Genomic DNA, 18,559 nt, shown 5'->3' with positions numbered 1-18,559 from the left:
CAATGCAGCGCAATGGGCAAAGTTGGCGATGTCACCTGCAGCCATTTGTTATTTTGAAAACCTTGTAAGCTAACGTAGGTCCAGGGCATAGACTGTACATAAATATGTGTCACCACTTCGCCATTATGTCACATCCTGTTTCTATAGGGTCAAATAACTACCTAAAGCGAAACGTATCCAAAAAATAAATAAATAAATAAAAAACTTGAGCATGCATTAACATTATATTAACGACCTAAAATGACTGAAAAAATGATGTGTATTTTAGTGTTTTAATTTGGCCCAAGTCCCATCCACTAACATGGAGGAGATGGAGCTTATGACCTATACTGCAGCCAGTCACCAGGGGGAGCTCTACTTGCTTTGGCTTCATTTTTGTGGAGCTGCTCTGCTGTCAATCTTCATACTGTCTATGGTCCAGAGACACACAGGGGCCTGGTAGAATACATCACACAGATGCTAATGTGCTAAGCTTGCTTTATTCCTCTGTGCCAGATGTGCTACAGCTGGCCCAGATAAGGCACAGGCATGGATGCAATGTGGTAACATCTTTTCATTTTACACTGGACTAGCGTAAAAGAGTCATGAATATCGTAATGTGTAGAGTTGAAAACTAGGCACATTGCCACTGCTGTAGTTTCAGGTTTGTCAACCCCCGGGGGACCCCTACTGGCCTGGGGTCCCACACAGCTGGGACTCTGTCGACCTAACAACATTAGACAAAGTGAAATAATTCGTTCGGCCAATAAGACAGGCGAGTGGTATTATCGCCCTCCCTTTCCTCCTCCCCCTCCTCCCCCCGTGTTTCTCACATCCCAGTCCTCTGATCCAGAGCCGGAGTCAGCGTCTCTTCGTGTCTCTGTAAACCATGTAACCAACAGTGAGGCGGAGACAGAGCGCACCGCGCAGCGCATAGGGTATTTACCATGGAGCCCAGCAGCAGAGAAACGCCGAGTTAGACGCGACTTTAAGGTGAGTCAAGCTGTCTCCCTGTAGCCCTCCACAATTTCGGAAATCGGAAACGTCGATTATGTTTAGACGTATCTGACTCTGATGAAGTTTTTCCTGTTGGGGACACTTTTTTATTATTATTATTTTAACACTCAAACTGACGGCTGCGTCTTTCCTTAAACTTGCCCTGATCGTATCACAGCAGCATTTTTTTTAAAGCTTTTTAAAGGTCTTGTGTTGCTGTGCTACTTTTTGCCCCAAATACCAGAAGCATGAGCTAATAACAATAAGCTTTTAGTAAAAGTAAACACGTGTGCATGGATGAACAATGTGGACTATTAGTTTTATGTCGTTTATAGGGACTGCACACAAAGTGTTGTAGTGAGGAGACACTGGAGACCCTGTTAATATCCTCTTTGGGCCCTCCCTCCCCTGCACCTTAGCCCCTAGATTACTTTTATAAAATGATTATTTTAAAAACTTCCCCAAATCGTCAGTAGCATATCAACAAGTTGTTGTGCTTTTATTCCACCTCTCTGTTCTGTTTGGATGATTCACAGAATGATTTGGAGGGTTTGTTGTTTCTGTTTGACCTTTAAATAGACAGTTACAAATCCAAACCAACATCTGTGAACCACAGAGCTGGTGTCCTGCTGAGATAGGCACCCCGCAACAGGAAGTATGTTCTGTGTGTTCACCCTTTCCTCTTGGGGACGCAGGCATGTATACATAATGTGTCAGTGTATACAACACAGAAAGTGTGTCCATGGCTAGTAATGTTGATATTAATGAAATTATACACAGATCAGGCATAACATTATGACCACCTTCCTAATATTGTGTAGGTCTCCCTTGTGCCTCCGAAACAGTTGTGACACATCAGAGAATGGACATGGGCCTTCTGAGGGTGTCCTGTGGTGTCTGGTAACAGAATCTTGTTAGTGGGGGCCTTTGGGTCCTATGGGTTGAGGGGAGGGGCCTCTGTGGATCATCCCACAGATACTTGATCAGTTTGGGATCTAGTGAATTTGGAGACCAGGTCAACACCTTGTGCTGTTTTTCATCTTCTTTTGAGTTTGAGTTTGAGTTTTTGTGTGTATGCCTGTGTCTGCTGGGGATGGCTGCTGCCATCAAGGAGTGTCATTGCTATGGGGTGGGGGTGCCTGGTCTGGTCTAGGTGGGTGGTACATGTCTAAGGAACATACACACGAATGCCAGGTCCAAAAGTTTTCCTGCAGAACACTGAGTTGTCACAAGATGGTCGATGTTATTTGTTACGCTGCCAAAAACAGCGCTAGCTAGTGTACTGAAGACGTTGCAACACAGAAAAGAGAAATGAGATGAGAGGAGACAACTGTGGATCTGGTTTAAGCAGGAGAAGGGAAAGTGTTCTGTGCTCGTCTGTCCGCTGAGAGACGCGGGCACAGAATTGCATTTCAGACCAGTCACAGCCGTCATGGTCTGTGTCATGGTCCTGACCGCCCTGTGGCCCACAGCAGTTGCCCGTCTGGCCTGTTGGCTAGCTGCGCTCCTGGTTAAGTTTGTGGCGAGGTGCACGTCAGGTTGTGGCGTGCCTAGATTTGGCGCAGAGGATCCTTATACGCAGTCTGACCGCACACGCTTAGGCCGTTTCACCACCTCTGTTTGATTCATTTTAAGTATTTTAGCACAGTCTCTGAGTGAAAGGGGCCATTAAATGAGCAACGTCTGGCTTGATGGATCCCAGACACACGGGAGGACTTTAAAAAACAAAAAACTGTTATGTCTACCTCTGTGGATCAGAGTGAGACTGAACTCATAACCTCGGTCTCTATGGATCACAGACATTTAGCTATAGAATCTGTACGATATTTAAGTTCTACCCTCCCTTGAGTAGGATGAAATAAAGCTCTACATACCCCTCCCCCAGCCTTAAACCTATCTTCCTCGAACAGTCCCTTGCTTGTTTATTTCACATTGTTTATCTTTCACTCTCAGTTCCTAAAATACTCTGTATCTCTGACCTTATATTTGGCAACATGCTCAAGCCTGCTGTTACCACTCTGAGAATTGTTTCTGTTCACAAACATGTCTGCACCTGAATACATACGCCCCCCCCCCCCTTCTGCAGCTCTGTGCAGGCCTCGCTTATATGTCTTTTCTGAGCGAACAGTTACCTGATGTTTATTAGGGTATTAAACCTGACCAGTTTCCTCATTTAAGCGTCTTTGGAATCTGTTAAAGAGATTAGCATCACAGCGAAGCCAAGGAGTTTTGGCACAAAGAGGCCCGGTTACGTTGGGCTATGTGGAATAGAATCAGCAGGAAGGTATTTTGATTAAAAAATAGCTTGCAGCTTTTCAGATTTGGGTTAGGGAGCTGATTAGTTGGTGATGCACACATTGTTTTTGTCTCCTTCTGCCTCAGAAAGCGAGTTACTTTTCGAACCGCATCTGTCTGCAGCTTCGAGGCAGAACTGAAAACTCTGCAAGTTTATGAAAGGCGACGTCACTTTGGCTGGACGGGGAAGCAGCCACTTGACTTAGCAATGTGAGAATAAACTGCCCCTGTGGGAGATGTTAACACTGAATGCTTTCACAAGAGCCGCGCCGATGTCGGCTGTAATGGTACAGAGTGAAATCAAACACTGTGTTTGGCTGCGGAATACAGGCTGTAGATTCATTTCACAACTGTGTCTAACTCTGTCTAATATCTTTGCTTGTGCAGAGGCAAAAGTAAATGTGTGAACAAAGTGAGCAAAATAAAACAATCTGTGTTGTTTTACTTGAATTTATAGAATAATTCTGCTCTCACCGCCACCCAGAGTGATTCACACTTGTTTCCTTGAATCAGGCATGGTTAGATTACCTGTGCAGGTACCACCAGGGAGAATATGAGCCGCAAACAACTGGCTCTCTGTGCATTGTGTTGCCTTTTTCAGGCACAGTGCACAAACTGTGTGACAAGTATGCTTTTAGAGCATCAGAAATAAATGCACTCACACTCACGAAGGAATATTAATTCACACAAGTTATAAAGTCTGATGGCCTCAGGCAGGAATGACCTCCTGTGGCGTTCCGTGGTGCATATCGGTAGGATGAGTCTATTGCAAAAGGTACTCCTTAGACTGGCCAGTGTGTTGTGGGGCGGGTCTCTTCCACCCATTTGATTTGAAGATTTAGGATTGGATTCTGTTATCATTTTACCTATGTCCTACAAAATCTGCAGAGAGACAGGGACGGATTCGGTGCCATTCGGAGACAAGCTTCCTGCTGTAATGCCACTTTCTAGGTGATGCGTACGAGCTGTTTGAAGACATCTGCAAGCGTTTGTTTTTTTGTCTCCTCATAGGTTTTTACCACAGCTTCAGTTCTGACAAAAATAGCAGAAAATTAAAGATCACTGTCATGACATTTTCACATGTCACAGTAGGGATGTAGCACAGTGGTGTAGTGGTTAACACTGGCGCCTACCAGCAAGAAGGTTGCGGGTTTTCTCTGGTGCTCCAGCTTCCTCCCTCAGTCCAAAAGCATGCTTGTTAATTGGTGATTCTAAACATAGTCTGAGTGTGAATGGTTGTTTGTCTTTCTGTGTTAGCCCTGGACCTTTTTCTAGGGGCCCCTGGCCGCTAAGTTCTGCTGCTCCGGTCCACCAGCCAGGACAAAAGAAAGCAGACCACATAATGTTTCTGGGGCTGGAGTCCCAGATGAATTATCTCATGATTTCTGCGTCATCACATCGGCTCTCCTGATCAGCTGTTATAGAGGTGACTGATCAAACTATTTAGGTGGAAGATGGTCCTGATAACGATCACTGGCTGATTGACTGGATCACCTTTGCAAAAGAATGAAGTAAACCAGGTGGAGCAGGTTAATAAAATAGCTCCAGAGGTGCTGGTTCCACCTGTCCATCTGGTTTTACGCTATGTTATTGTAGCTAGCTGCTAGTGGTAGCTTCATATTTATTATACAAAAATGAACGTGCTGAAATTTAGTTAATGTTTTCACATTAACGTGGAAACTTCAGCCTCAGTTGGAGGTCAGCTTGGGTTGAAGTAATGTCTATTATATTTTCCTCTACATCTCCCATGCGATGTGCTCCACCTCCCACCTCTGAAGAAGTGGACATCCTCCTCCCTGCACCAGGATCTCAGTCCTCAGCTCCATCCAGAGTTCCAGGAGCCAATTTAAAAGGGAGCAGCCCAAAGAAAACAGTCCATTTTTTTTCTCTGCTGACCTTTAGTGTGGAAACTTGTGGCTGGGCGGTGCTCCTGCCAGGCAGAGTTTCTAACCATGATTTAGTTCAGAGGCACTGTTTAATCTCTGTGAAGCGGGATTTGTTGTGATGGTAGTTTTGAGCGTTTGTAGGTTGCTATTGCAACACGGTGCTAAAGCTGTGATTAGAGGTCAGCTTGGTGTTTGACTGACAGAAGCTCCATAAACACTTTTATGGAAAGAATGAAAGTAATCCTAACTTTGTAGTGAGTCATCAGATTCCTGTGCATAAAAAAAAAAACTTTACTCCTCAGCTAACACTACACGAGCCAGTGGGTTCGGCTGAACTCACCCAGAACTACTGACCCAAATTCTGCTCTGCGGCTGTGCACGCACACTTCCCTCGCTTCCTCACGACTTTCAAATTAAATGCACCAGCCCATCTCTGAAGTGCTTGTTTCTTGCGCAGTCCCACTCCCTTATCTGGTTTTCATCAGCTTATAAAAGGACCCATGTATGAGTTCTTATCTGCAGTGGCTTCATGCAGAAGCCTGCAGCCCCCGCATCGACCTCTGCTGCTCCAACAGGAGCATGGAGGCTTGTTATCTCACTGGACGTCTCAGCTCACACACGCAGCAGTGCTTCACAATGACCTGACAGTTTAAATGAACACCAGAGGGGTGTGTTTTTACAAGACCGGACGAGCGTTAGAGTTAAGAAGTGAGTGTTTTCTTGAACTTCAGTTGAACTGTAATTAAGTAAACAGTTCCAAAATGCCGTTGCTATAAAAACTTTAGCTGTGTTTTCAAAATTGTTTTTGTTGTATCTAAGGGTCAGAACAGTACTACAGCATCAAAGTGTTTTCTACGTCTGTGATGTGGCTATGGCTCAGCAGGTAGAGTGGGTTGTACGTGGACCAGAGGGTTAGTGGTTTCGTCTCCGCATGCTGAGTGTCCTTGAGCAAGACAGTGAACCCTGGACGGGGCCTGGCACTTGTGTGAACAAATGGGTAGATGTGTCATTGTGACTTTAAAGCCCTTTGAGTACCAACAGGTAAAAAAGAGCTATGTAAATGTCAGGGAGCGCCTACTGTTATTTTTGCGGTGTGTCCACCACACCTGTAACAATGAGGCGGATACAGACTTGTTCTTCCTGATGAAGCTTAAGCGGGCCAGGCTGTCGCCATCTTTTCAGACGGTTCAGCGCGTTGAATCCATGGTGGAACGAGTAGGATAGAGAAATCACTGTGGTGATTGGCTGATCAGCTCAGAAAACCAAAAGTGTTCTCAACGAGAAGTGAAATGAAAGTGATAAAAGTAAACAGAACAACATTTTTTTGTCTTCGTCTTATCTGAACATTCAAACATGATCAACAATTTCGGGCAGGCTAGCACTCTAGTATGTTTTGTAGCTCTTCCTAGCTTCCTAGCATACAGGCTACTGCCACCTGCTGGTATGAAGAGTTATTTCCTCTCAGGTGCAGAATGAATGTACCAGCTGGTCCTGGCTGTAGCCTCAAATGAAGGATCTTTGATTTTCATGCCGGAAGGAGTTTATGTTGAACATAAGAATGAGACCAAGGCAGTGTCTCTGAAACCACAGCCAGGTTCGTCAAACACTACAGCTATTCATCAGCTCTGATATGGGACAGCTCAGCCTCAAAGGCAGTATGACACCCGCTGAGAGAAAACGAGGGTCCCACCATCAGAGTGGGCTTTAGAACAAAACCGCCCAGAGCGTAATGAAGTCCTGCTGTCGCTCTGTTTTAGTCTCGTGTAAAACAGAATAGAGTCTGTGTTTGTATGTGGGAGGTTGTTGATTATTGTTTTTGGACAGAGAGTACCATCTGACCAAATACAGTCCAGATACCCAGATGTGTTCTTGCCTTGTCCGTTTTATCGAGGATGCATTACCAGAATGCATTTCACGGGTGTCATCAAGTTTCAGTGTTTCAGTTACAGAATGACCATCCTGCGTCCTCTTGTCCTCCAAAGTCTGTACTCCAGACTTGTCAACTTGTCAAGTCTGAACTATCAAGTGCAAGCCTGGTGGTCTTATCAGGATATGAGTCTGGTAACACTCTGTTTGGATTTCAGTAAGGGACGTGTATCTACCGCATTTATCGAGAATGCCTGCTAGAGAATCGCTGTACACTGTTCATCCTTCAAAGTTATTTCGCTGTCTGTATTTTTACAGCAGACGCAATAGTGGACTATAAACAGCTCGTTTCTTTGATTTTATTTGTCTGGCAAATCTTCAACCCTGGTGACCCCAGACCAGCTTTGTGCCACAAGAACTTAAATGGTGGGGAAGTTCATGCACTTGGTATTGATAAATGACCCTTGTGTCTTACAGTTCCCATCATTTTATCTGATTCGTCTGAGACTCATGATGCGTTCACACCATGAGTCTCAGGAGTAACTAGCTACAAAACATTTTCATTGGAAGCTGAATTGACAAGTTGGTGTTTTACATGTGTCGCTGCGTTTCAGCCGAGATGCATGACATGAAAGTTGAGCTGATTTACACTTTTCCAACTACATGTCTTTGCGTCACCTGTTCCAAACAACCCTGTCGTAGACGACACCAAGCGTTCGAGTGAAGTTGATCGAACTGTAGCTTTTGTCGCTCGAATCTACCATCAGACATTTAGGTATTTAGGATGTGGAAACACATATTGTTCACCTAATTGTTGAGACAACAAGTCATTTTCTCTCAAGACCCATAGGACCCAAAGGCCCTCACTAACAACATTCTGTTACCAGACACCACAGAACACCCTCAGAAGGCCCATGTCCATTCTCTGATGAGTCTGAACTCTTTTGGAGGCACAAGGGAGACCTACACAATATTAGGAAGGTGGTCATAATGTTATGTCTGATCTGTGTATACAACTAGTGCATATTCCAAACCCTGGTGAACCCCATGTCACCAAGCACTTGACAGACACTTCAATACTGGCAGAGTTTTAGCTTTCTTCCCAGTACAGTTTGGGTGGTCATTAGTATGAAATCTTTTACTATGTTTCAGTAAATATTTACTGAAACTATGTTACTGAAACTGTGTTTCAGTAAATATTCATAGCAGGACATTTCTTCGTAAATGTCATGTTTTTTCTTTGCCCTCTTAGAAACTCTATTTTGTGGAAATGAAACCTTCATGCCAGAGCCAGACTATCGGTTATATTTGCACAGTAGCTGGTTAAGTTTCATATCTCAAATGAGCATTCTTTACGCACATATAGGTAAGGCATTTGTCCAAAGGAACATTGTAAAATCTGTAGCAGTTAAAAGAGAGAATACGAGAGAGAGTGTGAGTTTGCCGTCGCAATTCCACAGTTCATTCGTACTCATTCAACACCCAGTTCCCAGTGTGAAAAACAAAAGATTTGAATTTAAAACCAAATCATCACCTTAATCAAATATATATATTATATAGCCGATAGAACCTGTGGCTCACTAGTGTCCTGTTCCAAGAGGCAGAAGTACTGGCTGCCCCATCCCGTGCTTCTTCATTGCGGTTTCATGTCAGAAAAACAAGACTAAATGTGTTACACTCATACATGAAATACATTAACTAGGCTATGGAAAATTAGGACACATGATGAAAATGTGCACAACCAATATATTGATGGCATACAGAGAGTTAGCCACAGGCACGCGCCAAGGACACGAGCCTAACTCAGTTTGCGACAGATTGCGAACTGAGTGAGGTGAGACTCTGTCTGTGCTGCGATTTTGACTATAAAAATGACCAAAATAACGGAAATCATACTGAAATCACATTATATCACAGACCACTGGACAAATAACATAATTTATTTTATCAATAGTGTAATTTATTTTATCATCATTACTTATCATGATGTCCTCACCTGTCTCCACTGACCGAACGTCCCTGGTCCTACTTTGAGACAAATGGCTCCACTTTCTACACACATATGAAGCTAAGTCAGCATTTATTTGACTGCACTGCATTTTTTTAAGGCTGGTACTAACCATCAATAGCTGTGTCCATCGGCATTGTTTTTTGGGTTGTTCATCCGGCTTTTGGACTCAGTGATGATCGGAATTTGGGTCAAATATCCGAGGTCATTTTGGCCATAACTCGCAACATCGCCAATTAATTATGACAGAATTTTAAACATCTAGCAGGTTACAGTGACGAAGTGGTTACATTTTATAACCAAAAGGTGGAAGTTGCAAGCGTGTGCGTGCATGTGTGGACAAACCGAGCATCACCACGGTTCATGAGGCCTGTGAACCTCTGCCAAGAGGGGAGGGACTGGCCTAATAGTTTCAGCCTGGCTGGAGAGAGAGAAGGAGGAGGGGGAGACGGAGAGGGAGGAGTGGAAGGATGAATCGTACACAGACGAGAAGCAGACAGAGAGATGAAGAAGATAGAGCTAATGAAAGAGAAACAGAGTTTATAGTGAGGGAAACCAAAATAATGAGAAGGCATGCAACAGAAGACCATCTTCAGCTCGTTTGAGAAAAATGTTGGAGTGGTGAATTAAATGCCACCAGGCGTCTTCTTTTTCACAGCTTTGCATGGAGGCTCTGGAAATCTGCTCCTAAAACTTTGTGACGGGCGGGGAAGCAGAGCAGCTGTGCTGGAACTGAGGCTGTCCGAGATGGAAAATTAATTATGTACGTATGAGGACATGGGAACAAAATGTAAGAATGAAGAGCGTGGTGATCTGATACAGTGAGGAAACTGGAGAGACAGGTAATGAGAGGACAGGAGTTCAGGCCAGAAACGAAAATGATTGAGGCCAGTATCTGAGATGAGGGGGAGTCAGAAAGTTGAAAGAGGAGACAGACACTCAGGCCAGCACCTCTATAATACTGACTGTGGTCGAAGCAGGAATTTCCTCTGGTCGCACCACAACTGAATCTTGTTTTTGACCCACAGAGCTCCAGGCCCGGAGGGCACTGTCCCAGACGTGAGAAGGAACCAGTCATTTGGACAACATGGCCTCAAGAACACCACCTGAGAAATCCGCCTGTGGCCTCACAGACAGGAGCAGCAGCTTCTTTAAGGTAGGGACTGAATAGATTTATGGTTAGGTGTCTGACCTCAGACCAGTTAGACACAGGAAACACATCACGTCCTGTCTGCTAAATGTCATTTGTTATAGGACAAGGTGACATCAATCAGTGACAAGGTAAAAAACATTCATGCGTGACTGGCCCACATGTTTGACTGTTTAATACCACAACACGTTGTATTTAACTGTACTTTATTTAACAGCCCTCGACTGATTCTCCTCGTACGTGTCAGATAGTAGGTTTTAGGTTTCAATCATCTTTATGTAAAGTGATGTATGGTGTGCCTCAGGGATTGCTTTTAGGGCCAGTTATTTTTTTTCTTCTTTTCACATAATTCACAGGCACGGTGTCTCATTCCATTTTTATGCTGATGATACTCCTACCTGCCTGTTAACCCATCAGACATGGTGAACCTGAGTGCAATGAGCAACTGCTTCCACTACATTAAAAAATGGATGAGTAACAACTTCTTGCAGCTGAATGCGGACAAGATTGAAATCCTTGTGATTGGACCACAGCAGTTGGTTTTACCCTTGGCTGGTTCCCTTGGCAACAACATCAGTCCTGTTGTGCAAAACCAGGGTGTGCACTTTTGAGTCCCACATAACTAAGCTAGTCCAATCCTATTTTCCAAATCTGGCCAATTTGATCATTTAAAGACACAGAGACTATTCGACATGCTTTTATTTTGTCGTACCTGGATTGTTGAAACAGCCTTTATATCTGCCTGAACAATAAATCAAACTCACAACTTTAGACGGTACAACATATGGTTACCAGACTTTTAACCAGAACCATGAAAAGGGATCATATCACTCTGGTTTTAGCAAACCTCTATTGGCCACCAGTATGCTTTAGAAATGATGTTAACATCTTGCTGAATCTATGCACGGCTGTGCCGCTGGCTATATCACCCACGAGTGGCCCGGCTGAAAACAAAACTGCAATAAAAATAAAGTTTATGATTTATTATTTTTTTTTTTATGATTACTGTGTTTTAGAAAAAAAAAAATCATAATTTCACATAAAAACTAAATGTATTAAGACCAGACTGTTTCTCTCAGACATAATTTTTTATTAAATACAAATCAGAAACATGGTCCAGTATAATTACTGAGGTCTGTCAGCTTCAAAAGGATTCCATTGTGGATTTCTTCATGCAGGGATTATTTCATCCTGTTTCATTTTTATACCTATTTTTCTAACATAATTACTCTTGACTGAGCAGTTCTTCTTCGGGAAACGTAGCAGAGCATTGACCGATGAAACATTAGCGTGGAGCTGTATTTTGACAGTTTTCCTTCACTCTCTGCCATATTGAGTGCTGAAAACAAATGATGCCAGCTGAGCCTGTTGGCAGTCTATCAAACACTTTCATAGGAGGAATAACTCTTTGTCTCAGTGTCTTTCTGCCCACTTCTCTTCCCCTTTCATCTCCCTTTCATTCTTTGTCTTCCCTTTATGTCTTCTGATCACAGCTTTTTCTCTCACAAATCACTCACATTGTCAGAGGTTAGTCTGTTGTGGCCCTGGGTAAGAAATTCCAGTACCTCATTCATGTTTCCTCCTAGCTAAACTCAAAGTCAACTGGTGGAGCACACACTGGACACACAGCTCTGCTAGCTACGTTAACTAATGTTAACTATCAAAGAAAAAACAAACGTAATAATGTGGTGCTAGTGGAGTTTATTTTATCCAAATGTTTTTCCCCATAGTTAAGGCTGGACTCTTTCTAACTTCTACTTCAACTACTTTAAAGGCTCATGCACATGACATGATTGAGTGTGTAGAGTTGTGTCAGGTGTGGGCCCCTTAATGAGGTCTCTTACTGTCATTCAAAACTTAGCACCTTGCCACTTCTTTAAGTTTAAAGTTCGTCAACCATCAGGGGCCCCCTACTTGCCTTAGGACCCCAAGAAGTTGCCAGGCTTGCCTGTTGAGAAGTTGCACCTGTGCACGCTTTTGCTCAAAGTCTGTCGTTCACACACCAAAAGAATTCTCAGCAGAACTTTCTTCGTGCGGTGGCAGACGTCAAGATCTATTTATGGAGAATCACAACACTACAACAAATCTGTTTCCTCTCTGTTTTAGCTTTCCTGGCATCTTGCTTTGATGCTTTTGATGCTTTTAACTGTATACGCATGTCTGGTGTGTAAGCTCCAATCAATGTTGGCCCCGCAGGACTCAATGAATTGTTTTTAAAGGGGTGGTCATACTGTCTTTTCGTATTTTAGCAAAATGAAATGGGAAAAAGAAAAATGCCGCTTGGCAACCTCTTCAGCCCCACCAATCACACAGTCATTACAATGTAACAGACATAGTATGACAAACTAAAAATGGGCCATGACCTCTTGAAGGTTTCACCTTCATCACTGACTCTAGCTAATAGGTTCATATGATACACTTCATCCAGTTCTTCAGCTCCAGATCGGATATGCTTTTACAGATTCTGAGTATCCCTTGGGTTGGGATTGGACAAATGGACCTAACCATTAAGAATATGTTCTTTGCATACATTAAGCACCTGAATCTGGAACCGACAGGACATCACCAAAGAATGGGTTTCCTCCTTTGTGATGCTTTGCCATGCCTTTGCTGCAGTACTCAGCTTGAAATTGATTCGTTGTTATTCGTTTGTGGCTCTTTCTGAGTAAAGAAGGAACTTTAGTGTGTTGCAGGTCTCCTTCACGTCCAAGAAATCAGATTCTTCATTTTAACTGCATATGGTTTGCAAATATTCTGTCATGTTAGTGTTGAGCTCGATCTAAAAGCATTTTACTGTGATGTTTGCTTTCCGCATCTTTTCCGCAAGTTGTCGACCTTAAACTTCTGCACTATGCATGCAAAGTTGCAGCTTTCATCTGACTGCATCTGCTGAGTCCATTGGGTTTGTTAGATAAATTTGGTGTGTTGCACAGAAGAATGAAGTAAATCATTTCCAGCTGAAAAAAGGACAAATATAGACCAGACCAAAACTAAGAAACAAACTCACATTTTTAATTTCCTCTGCAGCTTTTTCCGTCCTCACCAGCCCTGTGAAAGCGCTCTCTGTACTTGTCTGTGTTGAAACCAAACACATATTTTCCCATTGACTCTAGCCATGGCTTCAACAGTAGCCCATGCAGAGAATCACTTACCTCCACATAAACATGATCCAAAATGAGCTGCATGAGTAAACCCGTTTCTGTGTTTGTGCATGAGATCAGCGTCTCTGCTTCAGTCCGTCTGACCCTGCATCTATCTCTTTATTGTGGAGAGTGAATGGGATCAGTAATAAGTGAAAACAACCTCATGATCAACGAAGCTCCATAAAAGTCAATGAAACACAAACCCTGGTTAATGATTGCCTTCCTGGATATCAATCATTCTCCTCTAAAAATCATCAGTGTGGAATAAAGCCTGCACGGGCGCCATCATTAGAGTTCCATGAGGCTCTCTGCCCAGATCCAGTCAGTTATAGTTCAGGAATTTCCCATGTCTCCTCTTTGGAAGCGTTTCTCCATTTGTATTCATAAAATTTACTGCCTGCCTCTTAGCAGCAGGTAACAACCGTGTGTGTATTTCTTCCCATGGTTGGATACCAATGAGGCCCTGAGGTGTAAGGAGCTGCTTCATATGATGCAGTACTACCTTGCTCCATGTTTGCCTCTTTAATGGAAGTGAAATTGATTTAGGAATCTACAACATGCAAAAAAAATTTAAGAAATCTTACAAATGCATTCAGGTGCAGGAATTTTGTGCTACTATTATATTGGTATATTGGATCCACTTTGAAAGAGGAGCTTTGGGAAGTACTTGCTGTCTTACTGTGAAGACTGATACCACTCTCATATCTGTTCATCCTCACTTTTAATGATTGTGCTAAGCTCGGCGAACTATCTCCTAGCTGTCCTAAACTATCAACTGTTAAACTGTAGCGTCAGATATTAATGGAGAGACGTGAGACCGGTTAGCCTGGAAGCTTGCCGGACTTTATGCTCCAGCAAAGATCTGCTGGGCTGATTAAATTATTTGGGTGGGTTTTATCTGGTGATGGACAGAAGAGTAACATTAACACGGTCATACATCTCATTTGAGCGCTGTGGAAATGTCCCTGATTGGTTGTAGGACTATCCAATTTCATGCAGAAGTCTTTTTTCTCTGTATCTGTTGAAACATGCCCTGTAATACAATCGAAATGAGTGTTACCAATGAGTGTTGCCTATGCCAGTCTAGATATTGCTACTGGAATTGTAGAGTTTCTTGAAGATGGTTCATCCAAATAGTTTCTTCAGTCCTAAGAGACTTGTGGGGAGTTGAATAGGGACATCTGTGGGTGTTGCCCATCAGAAAATCATATGACTAGGGTCTGTAACGACCTATAATTGGAGGAAACTGTTTTATTCCTGTTTTCCATCCCCAAATGAACGGTACTCTAATTATTATTTATCCAGAGTATGAATGGGGTTGCAACGCCTTGGGGACAGATGTTAAGCCTGTGTTGCAAATTGATGACAGATCTCAATCCACCTCCCCATTCAGAAAGTGGTTTTCCAATTTGACATTGATGGCTTCCTTTACTCCTAATTCAAACCATTGCTCTTCTCTGGCTAAAGTGTTGACATTGTCGTCTTCAAAGGAGGTGTCCTTTGTCCTTCAGGTGCAGTTGGACAGCTGAATCCTGACATGAAGAGCTGGTTGTGTTGAGTCATGTGTTTGTGAAGGATTTGTTTTGTCTGTACATTCCTCACTGCACTGAACTGCATAAACTATTACTCGGTTTTCGTCTGGGTGTTTTGTCTTTCAGGCGAATAAGTTTCTGCCTCAGTGTGTTACTCGGTTTGAAGTGAACAGGTATTAAGTGATTTTAAATGTTTGTTTGTATGTTTTATGCATATATGATGAGAAGGTGCGCTGCTCCTACCAGACGCCTCAGAATGAGAAACAGTGCGCTGGCGTACACCACTGTCGGCCAAAAATGCATCAGGTGAACAGCTTGGTTATAGCCTATAATTATAAGGGTAGTCATATTGGTCTGTTGGTAATGTGTGTTCACACTGGAATGAACCGCTTCAGGGAGCAATTGCAGTCGGGCCGAGACCACCCTCTCTAACCTGGCTCAGTTTTGGTCGTTTGTTCTGAAATGGAGTGCAATTGCTGTGTTCACACCAGGCCAAACGAGACAACCTGAGGGCCCAAACGCCCCTGGTTTTGTAAAAATAACAAGTTATGTGTGAAAGCACCCTCGGTTGTGACAGAGGCTTCAGTTTCATTTTGATCAGTCCCACAGAGCTATATAAACACAGATGTCTCATGTGGTGCACTTTTTGACATGAAAACAGCATGTGAGATCATAAATTGTTACTTTAGAGGCCTGAAATAACAAAAACACGGTCTAGCGGTGCTAATGCAGGAGTCACACTGTTTAAAGTGACACTTTGTCTTTTCGTAGCATCTGCTTTTAGAGTTTTAGCAGCTCTTGATGGGAAAATGACACTCACTCTGTGAGAACACCATCTGTCTCTCTAGTTCTGGTCAGCTATCCTGTCTTCACCAGGGTCAAACTGAGCATCTCCAGTCTCTGACTCAACCGCAGTTTTCATATCTGCAGCTACACCAGGGCTAAGTTGTCAGCTCATGTTGTGTAATAGAGTTTTGACCTGTCACCAGGGGAGTCTGTGGCTTTAACAGAGCTGGCTCCACTTAGTCCTGCAAGGAAGGAATTAAAGGGCCCTGTGGTGACTGTGGTCTGGCCTGGAGCCCGGCTTATGGAGGACTGTTTGGAAAAGGCTGCCTCTTACTGGTTGAAATGTGGAATGGAAGCCTTAGCAGAAACTCCTCATTAACAACTTTTCTGCATATTTCTTTGTGTTTTGAACCACATGAGTGGAGCGCAGCAGACTTGATATGAGCATACTTTCCCTTGATTGATTCCTGTTCGGTTAGACCAGATTGAGCGACATGAAATCAAGCCATGTTATTTTGCACCGTCTGACCCAGATCGTCAGCGTTCAAACTGCAACATCTGCTCAGATATGTTTGAGGAGGATCGGAATTCCTGGGAGAGAGCTAATATGTGGAATAAGGGAATGTGGGAGAAAAATAAAAACAAGACAACATGAAATCAATTAGCTGCCATCTTAATGCAACTCAGCAATTTTACAACTTTGTTTTGTTTTGTTTTTTGTACGTGATTGAATGCAGCTGTGCTGATTTCAAAATACAACAGGACTGGTGCATATTAGGGGAGAAACGGTGCACACAAGTCACGGTTCAGTACGGGTTCGGTACAACGGGAAAAAAGCAACAAAAACTCACACATGTATAAAACTAGCTTTTTTTTATTTTGAACAGACACCAATTGACTGAAAAAAACTAAAAACCACCTCCTGTTATAAAAGTAAAAAATAAAATATAACATAAAACAAATGCATTAGGAGGGTTCTAATGCCATTCATTCATTTTGTTCATACAAAGGAAAAGAAAAAGCACAATTTCTCGTAGGGATAAACTGAGGTAGTCAGGTAGCAACTGGCAACTTTGGTAACTTCATTGTAAGAAATTAAGATTTTCAATGTTGTATTACACAGTAAAGTGTAAACAGTGAACATAGTACTCTCACATTAGCAATATTGTCAAACAAGTCAAACAAATATTTCAAATAGTACCAAAACTGAAAATCTCTTGAAAATACAAGTTTTACAAGTAATAAGTGTGTCTTATGTACGTTAGCATGTTTGATGTGTTTCCAGCGACAGTCTTTGTCCGGTCCACCACTCGTGTGCCATTGCTGTTATGTTGCACCGGGAAACCAAAGTGTTTCACTGGTGATTTAATGAATTTGGCGGCTCTTCCAACTCCACACTCTCTATTACTTTTCTTCTTTGTCTGTTTTTCTTCTTCTGTAGGCTAATGATGCTAGCTGGCAGCTTTTAGGCTCATTACCGCCACCTGGATTGAAGTGAGGACTCGACTTTTTCTTTTTTTTTTAATAGGCTACTCACTCAGATGTATTCGCCGTATGACTGCGTGCACCGTACCGTGACACCCGTACCGTGACACCGCGTCACGAATACAAACACTGTTACACCCCTAGTGCATATAGATGTCAGAAAAACAACTGGTAGATAAAGATAGCAGTTGAGTTCACTGATTTGTCCGGATTATGAATTCACATACTGTATGTACATACAGTACATACAGATGTCAGATTGACATCTAAAACATGTTTTAGATGTCAATCTGAAATAAACAAAATAAGTCTGGGCTGAAATCAGGGAAAGGGGAAAAAAAGACGGTCCATCTGTGTTCATCAGGACTAGTTAGTGCTAAACACAGATTTAAATGACATCAGTGATAAGCCTTATCTCTGTCTGTCTGAACGCAGCCTTGTTTGAGACTGACGATGAATCTTTCAAGCTTTCCATATCCGGATGTATCCAGATGTTTACATGTTGCAGTGCTGTTCAGACAGCTGAGGCAGGAATTGTTGTGTTTAGTATGACGAGAGGAAATGTTCCCTCTTAATCTTGGCCTGGGTCGTGTTTCCTGTCGATAGGAAATGCCGTCCACACACAGGAAAGATGACTAACCCTGCCTTTTGTCCTACATTTTCGCAGTACAGCGCCACTGCCTCGCTTTCTTGTAATTGCTTGAGCAATGCAGTCTGTTTCGTTTACTGTGGTTCCCCCTCCTCCTCGTCTTCTTCTTACACCCTCTCACCGGTCAAATCGTCTCGTTCTGTTTTCTGCCAGCTGATTGACACGTTTGCGTTGGAGATCGGGGAGCTGAAGAAAGAGATGGTCCAGACCTCTCCAACTACGGACAAAGAGTCCCAGGAGCTACAAGGGTGAGACTGTTTTCTAACATTTTCTTTAATTCAAATGTTCACCAACCTTCACCTGCTCTTATTTCTTCATTCCTAATAATGTATTAGTTAGTCTTACTTTTCAGGAAGTCTCATTGAGGCTGAGAATATGATCAGGATAATAACTTTGAAGATTATTCTCTCAAAGAACTACTCGAATGACTGAACAGCATGATTTTGAAAATTATTTCTATACAGAATAAATAAAACTGCCACATGTAACCACCTCAATCAGACCAGACTGACCTGCTCAGAAGGAGAGGGATGGTGTTGATAATCGGTTCAATAGGAAAATCTGATCTCCTTATAATGATGTAAACGCTTGATCTGATGGTTTCTCTCTGGTTGAAATAAATCCATTCTTTCTGAGCATGTTTGCTCCACTTGGCGTAAACATCAGGCGACGAGTTTCCAGGAGCGACAGAGACACGGAGGAAGCAAAACAACCAGTTGTTCAAACAAGTGTTTGAAAATATAAACGAGGCTGGAATCCATGTGGACAGCAGTGATGGAAATGT

At 42.9% G+C, this 18,559-nt stretch overlaps 1 protein-coding gene across 4 annotated transcripts in view; it reads left to right on the top strand.

Moving 5' to 3' along the window:
- Window positions 1-860: 860 nt before the first annotated feature.
- LOC311506961 (ras and Rab interactor 2-like) overlaps window positions 861-18,559 on the top strand; it is a 33,375-nt gene continuing 15,676 nt past the window's right edge. For 2 of the 4 annotated variants that reach the window (XM_084571128.1, XM_084571131.1), the window contains exon 1: window positions 17,351-18,023. In XM_084571128.1, the coding sequence (XP_084427254.1) occupies window positions 17,758-18,023 (266 nt within the window). In that variant the 5' untranslated portion in view covers window positions 17,351-17,757. Of the gene's footprint in view, window positions 973-9,688; window positions 9,794-10,058; window positions 10,187-17,350; window positions 18,024-18,559 lie in introns of those variants that run through there. The other 2 variants (XM_084571130.1, XM_084571129.1) reach the window with 2 other exon arrangements.

This window comes from Chelon labrosus, assembly GCF_963514085.1.
Source record: "Chelon labrosus genome assembly, chromosome: 2".
In the NCBI taxonomy this organism is placed as follows: Eukaryota; Metazoa; Chordata; class Actinopteri; order Mugiliformes; family Mugilidae; genus Chelon; species Chelon labrosus.
Note: the sequence above shows the minus strand (reverse complement) of the source record. Positions and strands in the feature narration are given on the sequence as shown.